Raw genomic sequence first — 15,811 nt, 5'->3', positions numbered from 1 at the left:
ATATTGCATCAAATCTATAAAGTCATGTATGTATAATTGTAGAACTATAGCAACTATGTCCAACTGTGGAGTTAAAAGTTACATATTTCCCTCTGAAATAGTATAAAGTAGCACAAAATTGAAATATTCACAAATACAAATACCTCAAGCGGTACTTAATTACAGTACTTGAGTAAATGCATTTAGTTGCTCTTCATCAATGGAGATAATGCTGTAGATTTACTGTAAAATAAAACAGATACCCAAATATCTCCACTATAACACCCAAATACCGGCCGTTCCCTACATGTATGATTTACTTAAAGTGCATCTGATGAAACCAGCCTAACATTTAAAGAACATCTGTTATTCTCACTGCTCTCTGTGACAACTATATTATCATACAGCACAGAGGGAGCTACACCAGTGACGAGCCGGGGGGGGGGGGGGAGGTAATCACACCTGCATGTGCCTGTGATGCTACAGTTCTACTGTCCTGCTGAGTGTGCTCCCGTTTCATAATTCATTTTCCTTATCTACTTAACCAAACGATTAGCATGTCAACGCACATCCAATCACATTTACCTGGCCCAGATAACGCCTCATTCCATTGGCGGAGGGAGTTGCCCGTCAGCCAGAAGGCGAGGGCCCCTTGTGTGGGTGACAGGTCACGACCCTAAAGCTGACCTGGATTACCACAGGCTCCAGTATAGCTACCTCATGAGCCACTAAATATAGCCTGCGTCTGAGATGGTTCTCCGGTTAAGAACTAGAGGGACTTGCCCCGTCCCAACATGAGACTGCCGGGATGGGATTAGTGTTCCTTCACTGGCAGGGAAAAGGACACCAGTCTTCAAACCAATTGAAACAGGATGTGTGTCAAATAGAGATTCACGTTCGATTAGAGATGACAGTGAAAATGCAGGTGAAGTAAAGCTCAGTTTATTGATTTATGTAAAATATATCACATCTTTACATTTTTGAGATACCTTCAACAGTCCATTCACTTCCCCGACATCCCGATCAAAAGTTAACCGATTTCAACGCCTCAAGCAGAGCAGTTTTTAAGTTTCATGCTTTGAGGAAATCAAAAGACACCTCAGCTAACCAGCTCCTTAAATTCAGCCAACTGTTCAAAACCCCCCTAAACCATCTCACTTCTAAAGCTGCATTCTTTGCTACAACCCCGTTTCATCCCTAATCTTGGAAGTCCCACTCGAACAGCCCAAATTAAACACAATCACCCCCACCACCAGTTTCTGTGAATATACAGTAAATGTATTTAGTTCAGTAAAACAGCAAGCGGATAGAAGATTGAATCACTGGACTAATGGAAGATCAGACACCAACAAGGACAACAAATGAGTTGTTACAGCAGCAGCGACATTTAGTTTCGTTTTCTTCTTCTTTTACAACTTTTTTTTTTTTTTTTTTTTAATATCCACATGGTTTATACCAAAGTGCAAATATGTTCAACTGCATGTACTTTTATACGCCATTATATTAAGTTGATGGATTATATTCTAATGAATTACGAGTCTTGCAAGAGGGTGGAGGCGTTTTAGAGTATTATGGCACATTTCAAAACCAAAAGGGAAAACATGTCACAGGTCATTTACTACAACACCTTTTACGATACACTAATATATATATATATATATATATATATATGGATATATTTGGTGACCAAAGTTTGTCACTAATACATTAATATTTGAGGAACATTTATAACATCAATATTGTATCAACAGGATATCTGAACATTGCAGAACAAATATATTAACTGCAGTCCAGTGCAAGTGTTGTCTTCACAATAATCCTCCTGAAGCAATATCAGATACCAGCGTCTCCAATCAGTGCTGCAGGCACGCTGTTAAAGCCCACGACTCAAAACCAGACAACACATCACCCCCGAGAGGACAACACCGGTTGCACTTTCCAGTCTCTCGCTCTCGCCTGAACTCTTCAAGGTATTAGGATTGCAACCGAGCACCCTACACCGCAACTAGTTGCTCTTGCAAAACCAATAGTGACACAAATGTTACAGATATATAGCTATATAGTAATGTATATACCTCCAGTGTGTACACAGTCTGACCGCTACTTCTGATCAGAGCCTCCTTGTTGGGACAAGAGACCGCCAACAGAAAGGGTGCATGCAAGAAGAGTACTCAATTCAGTATTTAGAGTTCTTTGTTAAATATTGGAAAGAATGAAATAGCCAACGGCTCTATACCAACTGTGGTGAGGGCTCCAATCCCTCCGCCTTTTCACTGTTGCTCTTTCCTCTAAATTAATCAGGAGCTGGGTGACTCAGCAGAAACTTGGTCTGAAGTACAGGGCCTCGGCCCTCTTAAAGGTCCATTCACTTCTCTCGGGATTATTCTGTTGGTGTTTGCTAAACAGATACCGTAGAAGTATTTGGATGTACTTAAGCGCAAATTGTTTGATTTTATAGTGATTTTGGGGGGGAAGTTGGTTTATCGTCTGATAATTGATATTTTTTTTTGTGGTTCCTAAAAACAGTGATCTCGGGAGGACAAGCAACGTTGAGAGAAATGTGTTGTTCTCTTCACTTGGCAGTCATCATCTGGACAAACTCTGTGAATACAACAGAAGACAACGCTTTAACAACAGACGCTAAAAGGGGAAGTTTTGTTTCAAGAAATTGCTACAATGATCATAAAGGTTATGTTGCAACTGAAATCTTAACAACAATAAATGTGTTCCTCGTTCCAATAAGATGACGTAATATCACACCTCTTCAGGAAGGAAATAACCATAAAGAGCGTCTCACCCTCATAGTTGACCTGACCATCGCCATCAATGTCAGCCTCGCGGATCATTTCGTCCACCTCCTCATCGGTGAGCTTCTCCCCCAGGTTGGTCATGACGTGCCGTAACTCTGCTGCACTGATGTAGCCGTTACCATCCTGCCAATGACCAACAGAGGAACTATTGTTATTGTATCTATTCATCACGTTGTATAGCAGCTAAACGCTGAATACCACTGAAGAAGGTTCCAGTGTCCTCCTGTGATGTTCTAGGTCAGTATAACTTGATTATCTAAGAGTTTTTCACTATTCTTTACTAACTCTGAGGCCAGTTACATTCATGTGAACTGTACTTCTTTAGCCTCACCTGTACTTAGAGCTCAATGCTAAACATTTGCATGCTAAAGATTATCGTTGAGCTAGCAGAGAGACACCAATGAAAAGCCTTCGAATGGACCAGAGTGCTGGTCAAAGGAAAACATACCATCATGCACAAATCTCTCTCTAAACATACTGGAATATATCACATGAAGGGAATTGAACTTGTTTCTTTTTTCTCGCCCATCACAAGGATACAACGGATATAAAAAATCTGCGGCAAAAAAACGAGTTCCTAGTTTTTTTGAGTGCTGCTAGTTAATTTTGGCGGTCTGTTCAGTCTTAACATACCTTGTCAAAGACTCTGAAGGCTTCTCTGATCTCCTCCTCGCTGTCTGTATCCTTCATCTTCCTGGCCATCATGGTCAGGAACTCAGGAAAGTCAATTGTACCATTGCCTACACAGCGATACAAGCAGAATGAGGTCAGAGTGGATGTGTGACTTTGGTCACACACAACCTGAGCATATCAATCCAAAAACACTTTCAATGGCACAAAACATAAAGGAAATACAATTTAATGAACTTCCAAAACAGATGTGGCTTCAAGAACAGATTGTATTCCATCGAGAGTAGAACCGATGCATGTAGACTGGGGATACTACCGACACATTCTTAGCTCATCTCAGCACCCGGTATATGTGTATAAAATGTGTTTAAAGCATATAGGAGTAAGATTCTGGCATATCACAGAGGTAACAGGGAGGGATAATCTGCTAGACAATTACAGTCACCAGTGGAAATATAAATGATGGTAATTTAAAGCAAAGTGCTTCAGCTGATGCACTAAATATCTACACAGTGCATATACTGGTGAAACTTTCCAGTAGTTTTTTTAAGGCTAGAGGAACACTTAACATGAAGATTACCTTTAAGACTTTAGTAATTATAAGTTTTAACGAGTGTAATTTTTCTTGTGCGTTTGATCCTCACCATCAGCGTCCACCTCATTGATCATGTCCTGCAGCTCAGCCTCGGTGGGGTTCTGTCCCAGGGAGCGCATCACAGTCCCCAGCTCCTTGGTAGTGATTGTACCGTCACCGTCCTTGTCAAACAGCGAGAACGCCTCCTTGAACTCTGTGCATTTACAGAAATAACACCGTTAGTTTGCCACGAGCATTCATGCCGATAAAGACCCTTCACTTTCAAGTCTTCCAAACAGTCTGAATAGAAAACACACGCTAAGCATGAACAGGGTCTGTGTGTGACTAACTCAATGCTAGGAAGGAACTAAACATGTGGGGCGCTGGACTGACACTGGTGCATCTGTTGCAAAATATCTAAAATGTATGTGCGTATGTGAGCTTTCAATGTGACGTTTCATCCTGTGACTCAAAACCCATCATATTTGAATTTTACACATGCCACCAACTAATCTTAACAGACCTCTGGTTACTTAAACCTCTTGAGAGACTCTAGCTCCTCGAGTTTGGTGGAGAATTAGGGCGCCAAACCCAAAACAAACCAAACATGTCCTCACCAGCAATCTGCTCCTCGGTCAGCTGATCAGCCTGTTAACAAAAGAACAAGACATTGATTAAACACTGATATTCAATCATGAAAATAATATGTTAATGATAAAAGTATATTTCATCATTTGAATGTTTTTAGCTCTGTAGAATGATGATGTGATTTTTAAAAAGCAGTCAAATGTTAAATTGAGTTGGTTAGTTGAAATTGAAGGTAAGTTTATTTTATATTAGGCGAGGACAAACATAAAACTGATGTAAAACTAGACAAAATATAGATTGCCAACAGAAAATTGTTTCAATCCAGTACTCCAGCCTAGTTCCTCGAAAACCGTAAAGCTCCCGAACAGGATATGTTATGGGAGGGTGTTTCAAATGTTCAGGATGTGTGTTTAATGTAATGTTCTGTCACGATTAGAAGCCAAATCCTAAATAAAAAATGAAACTTTTCTGAACAAAATGGATTCAGCTACAGGAGTAAGTAAGTTGCTACTTGTCTATTTCTTTCTTTTCCAATATGGCACAGCACAGCTGCCACACCTGCTGTTCTTTGTGAGGAAGGAAACTACAGACTTTTAACAGTCACCTTTTACACCTTCAGTGGGCGAGTGGTTGATCCTAAAAAGATTCATTTTGGGTGGATCTGATTTTGAAATCACAGTACAATGATTAAAGAGATGAAAGCTTTGGGCAGGCCTAACGAGGAGCAGCTGCAGCAGAGCAAACTTCTCTGTTAAATCAACATACACAGATCTGTGCAAACGCAAATTCACAGATATCATCTCACAGCCAGGCCTAAGGAGCTAAAGACTATCCTTAAACATGCAAGGCAATGAAAACACTGCCCTTTATTAGGAGGGTACTTAATAAATGACACATTAATGAATGGGCCTTTTTCTCTTTGAAAGATGATATTTCATAAAATACCAGATTTGGAAGTAGTCTTTAGATACAGTCAGTTAGTTAATATTTTTTTTTAATCAATGAGAAACACATTACTATTTAACACAAACCCACAATGCTGAGATCAGTGTGACGATGTTATCCAAACCCGCTGCTTTTATGATTGGTTTTACTTTTGCATACACGCAACAGATTTGTCAACTTCCTCGGATACGTCACTCTGCCGTCCTCTTTAGGTCTTACCGGGCCTGTTTAAGTCAGTCAACATGCCCACTTCAGGCTGAGAAAGTGCAATGAGGGACGGGTATAAATACTCCACCGCCTGAAATACACACGCCTGCTATAATTAGTGAGACACGAACAGGGTCGCCAATGTAGCACACTGAATAGCACCATAACCAACCACCTTATTGTATCTTTTTTTTCACTGAACAGACGAGAGGCTCGTTTTTATCATTATAGACCAACCCCTGTGGCAACTGTTGCTTTACAGTGGTTGCTGCTTTGTGTCTGTGTTTAGTCCTTTTTATTGTCAAGAAGTGATTCCCAGATGACTTGGAAACAACTGGCATGATCACACACAACAATAACTGTGGCATTCAATAAAACCTATAAGTCTACAATAATATCGTACCGACTAAGGGATCATTTATCTGAGGACAATCAAAAGTTGAAATTGAATCACTTGAACCCATATAGTTACAGAGCCAATCCATGAAATAAACAATAATCTTGTTTCCATTGTCCATTTGCACCAGATACACAAGAATAAATGAGTTTCAAACAATCCCTTGATTTTTCAAAAACCAAGGAGAAGTAAAGCTAACATGTCTGTAGCTCCAAGTGGTGGCAACGCCACGTGTTCTTCTTCGAGTCAAATTCAATGAGTCACCGTGTTGGTTGGGGAGGGAAGGGGGGGGGTTAAAAAGACAGACTGCAGAGCGTTGACTCCGTCCACTGCCAAGCAATTCAGTGGTGCTGAAGCAAGCAGTGTCCGGATCAGACAGACCATGGCACACCTTTGAGTGCGAGATGATTTAAGGAGTGCTGTGAAAAGTGCAAAAGCAAAACAGTAGTGCTGCTTTTCAACTCGTCGGTAAACAAGAGACCATGTTCCCTTTCTAATGTCAAGTAAAGACAACTGCAAAGGCTGCAGGTGATTTAAAATAATCATACAGACAAGCATGTGATCGAATAGGATATTGTAGTTTTTAAAACTTCTATCCCAGATCTTGTGTCTGTTCTTTCACAATACAGACAGCATATAGATCTGCAGTGCACCCTCCAAAAAGGGGAATATTTTGGAGGGTGCACTGCGGGTCCTGACAGCCTACTGCACCAAGCATGGTTTGGTTCAATGCGGGGGGGGGGGGGGGGGGGCGCGGAGGAGGGGTGGAGAAGAGGATCATTCAGCAGGAGCAGAATGCGGTTCAACGCTATGGCGCAATACGTAACGGAGGAGATGCTGTCATGGTTGTGTTGTGAGAAGACGTAGCCCAAAATGTTGAAACATAACCTTCGTGATCTCCATGCATTGTGACAAAAAAAAAAATGTTTTACAAGCGGTGAGCAGCAAACTACTACCTGCGAGTTTATGTAATAGCAATTGGTGGCGATAACAACCTTTTTTTGGCTTGTTGCGCATGTCACACTGCATTCAAAGCGCACTGCTGGTGTGCCTGCAAGAGGTACTGTACTACGCGTGTTGCAGCCACTTGTTATGTGGCATGTCAAAATGGTTGGTAGCAAGAGTTTTGATATCTGTCTTGGAAGATTAACGACATGTTTCGAGATCACGTTAACGCTGGACGGTCTATTTGTACAGACCACCTCCTTCACCACCACGCCCACTCAAAGGGACTCAAAGTAAACGATGCAAACCTCGATTAGATCATGGAGGTTAAACCACAGTATTTACAAACACTTGAGAAAACCAGTTTAATGATTGATATGACAGGAGTACAGCAGGCAGCAGGCCGCATGTTTGCTCTCGCAACACGACGTGTAAAGTTACATTACGCAGCGCAGATGACAGATAATAAAGACAAGTGTTTTCTGTTTAACTGCAGAGTAAAATAACGTTATACAGAAACCCACTGACCTACACAGTGATAATCGGTAACTGCTAATGTAAAGTAACCCTCCACCGCATGGTTTACTGCATTTGTCCGTTAGCTTGTAAAAACACTAGAAAGCTATCGTTAGCTCGGCTGTAGTGTTACTATAAAACGTTAGCGGAGGATGTGATTTAACGCAATATCGACTCAGTTAGCTAACGTTACTAATTGGCGCAAAACAGTATAACCAACGTTAACGTTAGCTAGCATGGCTAACGTAGCTAGCCAACGTTACTCACCATTGTCCCGTTGACGTTTCAAGCTTCGTGAAGATGACAAAACGACCGATGTACGGTTTTGTTTCGACCTTGCTTGGACGGCAGATATTCGGATAAAGTACTTAAATGATATCAAACGTTATTACAGTATATGTCTCGGGAAATCTGTGGAGAATCTGTATCCCTGTGTTGCACCAGAGCGGCCCGGAAACCTCAATCCAGCGACACCGGCGGGCTATGGCTCAGTTTCAGCACTGTATCCCTCCGCCTGTAATGTTACATCTTTGGTCCTCCCTCTCAATGCATGCAATAACACTAAACACTGATCATATGAATGTGTTTTAATTGCAAAACATATTCACTACGCATTACTGAATGTCCATTTGACACACAACACAGCGCAAAACCACAATATCTGTTGCTCTATTTAAACAAAGTGCGCAAAGATACAACCCCACCACCTTGCCTGAGAAGGGACAGTGTGGATTATAGAGTTGCTATAGAGGCCCCTCGTTCCGGGAGTGTTTTTCACTTTTATGTATTACAATTTCAATTATTTCTTCAACAGTATCCTTACTGTTACTCTCCCGGATAATGCAATTCTAGTAAACTATTTCTGTCTTTTCACAAATCTCAGAAATCTCTGCATGTCTGGCTGGCAGCTCTCCCTGGGAGTCAAAGTTAATTTCTCCCCTGAAATTTGTACCTTTGACTATTTATCAAAGAACCAGATATTTTCAACGCAGCTCTTAATATTTTTGACTGATGATTTAACCAATTAAGTTTTATCTATACTCTTGAAGTGGTCCAACTGTGACTTTAAAATCTCACGCAGACCATGGTTGAATATGCAACAAACACAAGAGTGACGTGGAAACTTGAAAACTCCAGGTCACATGCACAGAGAATAGACTTTTCAGTGAACTAGGAGACATCTTGTGTTCAGCATTTACATTTTAGAAATTAACAATACTTGCATATTCATAGATTCAGAAAGAGTTGATGTTAGTTAGTTAGTTGATGTAACGTGGCTCTGCACTGGGCACACTACTTATCATCCATCATATGTTGACCTCTCGTGGTCAGCACAGTATTAACTTTCATTGATATGCAGATGACAACCCACTGTATACTGTTGTCGATCCTGATGACCTCACCCAACTTTACAGCCTTGTAAACTGCATCTCTGACAATTTATGGATGTCCTAATATTTCCTAAATCTAATTCAGAAATTACACAAAATGTATTTGAGTTGACAGTCCACAGCAAAGAGAAAAGCAGTGCTCACCATATATTAATTAGGATTAATTGAGTTCGATCTAACTTTCCAGCTGCATATAAACAACATCCCGAAAACAGAGTTATATTATTTAAAGACTATTGCCGAGGCCTTGTCTTGAGTGTGTGCCTCTTTTTTATTAGAGGGTTCAATCTCAATTACCGCAGTGCATTATTCGCAGGTCTCCTAAAAATGTCTGAAGCTGCTATCTTCAGTTAGTTCTCTTAACTAAACTGTGGAATTTATGCCTCTGGATCCAAGGGCAGGAACATCAATTAAGGTTTAAAAGCACCTACTAAAAACTTTAATCATTGCTTACTCACTTACTCACTTACTTACTCACTTACTTACTCACTTACTTACTTAAAAAACAATTTTAAATTATATACATTTCAGTACAGTTATTTAATAATACAATAATGATGATGATAGATAATAATTGGATGGTTATTATTGTTACGGTTATTAAATTGGCATTGTCATCCAGCAATGCAGTGTTTTTATATCAAGTTTATATGAAGATCGGGTAATCTCTTGGACCAGTAACAATATTCTATTAAAACACACAAACATTGCCATGATGACAACCTGATGAATGTATGCGCAAAGGCCTTTGTGTAATTTGAACAAGATATTTTATTTGAACAGGTTTACTGTCCTGCAGTACAGTGACTAGTTTTTTCATGTGAGTTAAAAGGCACTCCAGCAGAGGGAGACATTGCTCTGGTATTGCTTTCCTAGCACCCAAAGCTGACAGTGACACCACATTGCATCAGAAATGAGTTGGAGAATGCTGAGGAACAACAAATGGATAATTGCGGGAAACCCCAATCCAATTTTAATAACTAGCTGCCTGCGTCATTCCCTCAGACCACAAACAACACTCAGTTTGTTCTGTCTCCAGCAGGCGTAAACTACAGATAGATAGATACGCCACACTGGATCAGATATGAGTTGCAGAACAATGAGGTACAACAACAAATGGAGGATGACAAACAAAATGTTTTTGTGAGCTCTGTCATCAGTGCAAAGTTTGGCTGATTTTTAAGTCTTTTGTTTTTTTCTTACACAACTGCAGACTGTGTGTAGATGACTCTTGTCTAGTCATCACCCCATCAGCAGGATGAGAATCCTGTGCAGGATCATTTTCCACATTCCAAATGGCGAGAAATATGTTGTTAAAAGCTATAACTGGTGATGCAGGTGGATCTAGTGCTACCCAGCAACATTCAACTTGCTGAGAAACTTCTAATTCAATATTCAATGTGTAAATCTTATGCGTAGGTTGGATAATGGATTTCTTGACAAACAGTTCCCCACCGTGTCAGGGTCGCTGGTGTGTTGTCCTCCAAATTTTACTTCTCCACATGGTTGTGTCATTTCTAATCTTGTACACAAATACTTATGGACACAATTATTTAACTGGTATGTTTTGAAACTTGCTGATGACTTGCTGACCACTTGTTAAATTCTGTGTCTTGGTTTAGTTTAATTCAAGCATAAACGCACCAACAACCAAATGTGTGGTAGATGAATTTTACATGTTTTCACAGAAGTAGCTCAGTCATCTGAGATAAACATTAACAGCATTTTAACCCTTTGATTACTAAATAGAGGTACAGATATCGCTGTGTTTGTTATTATGTGTTCAGAAATCATTTAATTTTGCCAGGTGGACAGTGGTCCAGCATAGATTACATTCCTTTCATATGAACTAATGTCCTGCTCTATCTCTCTGTGGCACACCGTCTCTACCTGTGCCTCATCACAAAGGCATTTTCCAATAGCATTTGGAACAAAGGAGTGCCACATCATACGGTGGCCGGAACTGAAAACTGCTTGTACCTGGCGTTTCATCTTCACAATAGCATATAGGTGGCTCAGAGTCAGAAGAACAGAGTTTGAACAGTGGTCTGAGTTGCAACCTATAGTGGCAGATACAGCTACACATCCAAGCCATTGTTCCAAGCATCCAGTTCAGCCCCTGTTTGATGATCACAGAGATGGTGTTAAAGAGGGAATAAGTGCAGCACACTCCCAAGAGCATCAGGAGACAATTTGCAACCTGGTACGCCCAGGTGTTCTCGTGGTGCTCTCGATGGCCACTAACAAAGTCCCCAAAGCCCACCGTGCTGAACTCCACGAAGCAGAAGTAGAGGGACTCCATGTAAGTCCAGCCCTCCATGGTTGAATAGAGAGAGGCAGCCCCACATGCAACCAGCAGGACAACAACAAAAAGGACGAGTGTGACTTGGTATACAGATGGTTTCCATCCTTCATTTTTGTTGTCGTCACTGGCTCAGCCCTCCAGTCCGCTGTGTCCAGTTCTTCTGTGGCACCAGAATATCAGCAAGCTCAGCAATGTTATGACTCTCTCCAGCAAGAGATTGAAGAAGAGTATGGTAGCTGAGCAGCCCAGCAGCCCATAGAAAACAAGCAAGACCTTCCCTGTCACAGTGGAAGGGGCCGTCACTCCAAACCCTAAGAGAAACACTGAAGGTTAAAGGTCTCATCTGTGATTACACACGCTATCATAACATCGGTGTCTTTTCACAGAGGATTGTGTCACTGAAAATGTCTTGTGTTAAACAATTGCTTAGAAAGTATGACAAGTCAACATACCCTTTTATGCCCTGTAAGGACGTTAGAAGTTTAAACTGTGTACACTTTCAAAATAAAAATGGCCTGTGTTTTGATGGGAGAAGATATGGAACAAAAATACAAAACTCGTAAAGGATAATGTTTATGAAATATTAAGAAAATAACTGAAAAAGTGATCAGAAATAAACATTAAATAAATGGATTATCAAGATAAATATCATCTATATTTGCTTATTTCCCTGCAAACTCATTTAGGTATTTTTTGGCCCATAATATATGATTTAGTTTGTGTGCTTAACAACAAAAATGTGAGTAAAATTAAATCTTCACTGATTCCCAATAAAATAAATGTTTACTGTGCAGACAAATATGTAAAGACCCAGTCTATTTTTGACGCTTCCTCCAAGTTTCCCTGAAATAAAACTTGACCTTTGGGTCAGCAGTGAGTACAGTGTGAGATACTTACACCGGAGGTTGTGGCTTCCCTCCTTCCCTTGGTTTGTTTTTTTACAAGTTAATGACCGGATTGTATTACAATATGGTCAACATTTTCCGAGGAAACAGAAATCTATTACTGTTGATGATGTCAAGACCTTTACCCTAGCAACAAGTAAGTAGCTGTTGTACAGTGTTAGAAAAATTCCCTCGAGGCCCATGTAAAAATCATTAAACAGGACATTTATTCTAATCGTAAAACCAGCTGAGACACTTGGTGTCAAAAGAAGTTCACACAGACACTCACATGAGGACACAGGCCTTTGAAGCAGAATACACACACTGTAGTCTAACATCCCACTTATTAATGAAAAGAATCTTATGCTACTCATTTCCTTGGTCATGTTTTTCCTTTCCCGGCGCATACCAAACAACTCCTCTGTAATCTTCCTGTGGTTTCACACTTTCCATCTGGTCTCAAACTTCTGAAGGTGTAAGTGGGAAGTCTGTAGGATTTCACAGATACGACGACAAGGCTTTTGTATTGTTATGGCATTGATAAGGTCAGATTGATGTCATAGGCCAAATCCTAATGTCCCAATGGAGGAAAAGTATGACGAAGAGTTTAGCTGACTGCAAAGCCACTGAGTCGACATTGAGTCGGAGCAGATAATTATATTTGCTAACGAGTAACATCATTATCGTGACCATGTTGCCATATAAACATTTACTTAAATAAAAAACATTTATGCCTCAGTACAGCCTAACGGAGCCAATTACATGGTTGTGAAATTTTTAAAGATTGTTTTGGCACTGAAGAGGTAGACAGCAAATGGGGGAAGAGAAAAAGATCCCTATACAACCTGCATCATTACGGTCATGTGGTATGTGGTGTAACCACTCTGTTACAGAGCTGCAACTGTAGATTCTTACACATACAGTATGTTTAGTTTCGTTGTGCCTAGTCGAAAAAGTTATAAAAATATGTTTTTAGACAGGGGGCTGAAAGCAAGGAAGGAATGAAAGGCAGCTCTTTAGTGAGGGAATACAAATGTGGGAGTCATAACCATGGGTCATGTGAAATGTCATGTGTTTGATCTTGGGGAACAAAACAAAAAACGCCAGAAAGTCTGATTTAGTGTCACAAATCCCATCGGTTACATCATGAGATGATTGCAGTTGGTAAATATGGAAGTTGTTGTACAAAGGAAATTGATCCAGGCTCAGTGCCGTCTGTCCCTCAGTTTCCACAGTGACAAAGAGTGCCTGAAGATAGTGGTTACATTTAGAAGGCTGTAAATTGATTCTCAGAGACGAGGCTGGTTTAATTTGTAATGTTTGCCCTATATGCTCTATAGGTTCAGGTGAAATATGGATTTGGATGGATTGCAGTGGAGTTAAAACATCTCTACCCTCCCAAAATCAATATGACTTGCCCGGTCTAATAGGATTAGTTCAATTGTGTGTGTTACTTGGAAATGATATTGATTGGTTGTCAACGGGTCCTCTCTGTTTCAGCACATGCTTAACAATTGGCCTTTGTTGTATCTGTGTATCTGTAATTTTGCATGACATAACATTTTGTCTGCAGCAATCAGAACGAAACAATCATCACTTGGTAATGGGCCTTGTCTTACATAATTTGTTGAAGTTATCAACTTTTCAAATTCTGCACTTCACATTTAACTGTAAAATTGACAAAGTTAAGATTCAAGTTGTTCACAGGCTGATCATTCATTAAAACCAAGCCACATATGATTGTGTGGGATTTGAAGAAAATAGCAATGATGTTGGGCAGAACAATCTTGGAACTGAAACTGTATTTTGTATTCTGTTTTACAAGTATGGATTGTAGATGAAACAGTAGATGTTACCAATTTCAATATAGTATTATATCCTGACTCACCAATGGTGGAGACTACAGTACCCACGAAGTAGAAGGCACCTGGGATGTCCCATAAGGCTCTGCCTTGTTTTGTCCGGATGCCTGCAGTCCTCGCCTCTTCATAGTGGCACAATAGGGATTTCAGCTCTTCACAACTAATGTTGTGCTCATGACTGAAGTCTCTTAGCCTCGTTTCCCAGAGCTGGTGGGCCTTAAGCTCTGCTGGTCTCTCCAAGGAGGAAAATATGGCTGCACCAGCCAGCATGTAAAGAGCAATGAGCACGGAAAGCAGGTAAAAACAAACAGTTTCCCTGCTGGGGCTCAGGGATGGGCAGCAGCAGGATAAATATTTCTTTATTGTCTCTTGTTAAGGCTGCAGATGGATTTTCTTCTTTGTGTGCTGTAAAGTCATGTGCTAAGTAACAGCATCAGGATGAACGATATTTGTTCAGTTGTTTGATGCCATCAGGAGCTACAGAGGAGAAAATTGTTAGTTTGCTCTTCTCACTATCTATATATTTAATCCATGTAATTCTGTCTTATTCTATGCAATTAACACTACTTACACAACAACAGTTTCCCCATCCAAAAGTGAGTTGGTACTCGTTGCTTCTGGAACTGGAGGTGGCTTCAACGATGGCTTTAATGATCTGTATATGGCTACTACTTATCACCAACTCAATAATCTATCTTTACTCTCCTTTTATGAGCCACAAACATACTCAAACATATACACTCCCGCTTTCTCTTAGTCTTCACATAACACAGACAACATGTGTCTACTTGCTGAGTTTGTTTCAGATATACTGATCATTGTGCTTTCAGGTCCACACTCACCATCATTGTGTCAAATTATCCTCCTTATGTCTTATCTGAGAAGATCATTTCACAATATATTTAGAGTGTGTTTATGTCGAAGCTGTCAAGGTGTCCAGTTGATCTGATTTTTTTTAGCATCCTCAAACCACGTTAAACAAAACTGAACAGTCCCTGATGAATTTGTTCCTATTGAAACACTAGTCAACTGAGCAGTCTTATATCTTGTGCAAATGTCACATTTGAAAGGATTTAGTTTATTCATAATAAAAAAAAGTCAGTTGGCAAAAACCAACACAAAATATGTGGACCACCAAAGTGATAAAGTGGTTGTGATTACCTTTAAATCACTCAGTCCATAATGGCATGTTCAGCATTTCAGTGTGTCCCCAACTGCTGCCAAATGTCTGGTATTTTGTTTGGAACGATACGTTGCAATTTAGAGCAAAGGTCAGCTATCAACAAGTTAAAAACTGTATTTAAATATTTACCTCCTTAACTTCGTCATCCTTTGATCATTGTGAATTTGCTATCTTTACCACACAGTTCCACTCTTGAAAGTTATCATCTGTTTATGTCTACAAATTGGAAGAAAAAAACACTGTGGAAGGAATGCTTTGGATTTAAACACGCAAACACCGTTGAATTTATTCAGTACATATTAGGAATCGATTAAATACGTTTTGGGTACCTATAACAAGACTATGTTGCTTAAAGGCAAGAAGGCAATTGGGATTTTTTTAATTTTACGATTTAACCAAATACCTCATTATTACAGTGTATGGCAGTAGGGTGATTTCAGTGAGTTATTGTAAATAGATTACATGCCCATAGATTGCAGAGGCAGTATTGTGATGATGTAAGAACGGAAAGCCTGAAAGCATAGAGTCTGGAAAGTTCTTAGCAACTAAGAACTTTAACTCACTGAAGATAGCATTTGGATATAATTTTTCAGAC

The 15,811-nt window shown here is 40.0% G+C and overlaps 2 protein-coding genes across 2 annotated transcripts; both read right to left on the bottom strand.

The window, feature by feature from the left end:
* Positions 1 to 905: 905 nt before the first annotated feature.
* calm3a (calmodulin 3a (phosphorylase kinase, delta)) lies at positions 906 to 8,130 on the bottom strand. The gene is made up of 6 exons (XM_031860938.1): positions 7,859 to 8,130; positions 4,611 to 4,641; positions 4,064 to 4,207; positions 3,423 to 3,529; positions 2,777 to 2,912; positions 906 to 2,580 (listed from the first exon to the last, which is right to left on the bottom strand). The coding sequence occupies exons 1-6, from the start codon at positions 7,859 to 7,861 to the stop codon at positions 2,552 to 2,554; spliced, it is 450 nt and encodes a 149-aa protein (XP_031716798.1). The 5' UTR covers positions 7,862 to 8,130; the 3' UTR covers positions 906 to 2,551.
* A 1,845-nt stretch (positions 8,131 to 9,975) lies between these two features.
* Positions 9,976 to 15,362, bottom strand: LOC116390847 (potassium channel subfamily K member 13). The gene is given in 4 exon segments (XM_075447381.1): positions 9,976 to 10,031; positions 10,963 to 11,598; positions 14,060 to 14,352; positions 15,346 to 15,362. Coding segments are annotated over 4 exon segments (1,002 nt in total).
* Between the last annotated feature and the right edge of the window lie 449 nt (positions 15,363 to 15,811).

This window comes from Anarrhichthys ocellatus, unplaced genomic scaffold (genome assembly GCF_004355925.1).
Source record: "Anarrhichthys ocellatus isolate YVR2014 unplaced genomic scaffold, GSC_Weel_1.0 scaffold24, whole genome shotgun sequence".
Taxonomy (NCBI): domain Eukaryota; kingdom Metazoa; phylum Chordata; class Actinopteri; order Perciformes; family Anarhichadidae; genus Anarrhichthys; species Anarrhichthys ocellatus.
This window is presented reverse-complemented; position numbering and strand designations above follow the sequence as displayed.

Bases quoted from the DNA above. Each gene is read 5' to 3' on its own strand.
- calm3a (XM_031860938.1), bottom strand. The intron at 3,530-4,063 runs GTGAGGATCAAA...ATCGCTGTGTAG, and splicing joins CAATGAGGTGGACGCTGATG to GCAATGGTACAATTGACTTT. The intron at 2,581-2,776 runs GTGAGACGCTCT...TTGTATTCACAG, and splicing joins TGGTCAGGTCAACTATGAGG to AGTTTGTCCAGATGATGACT.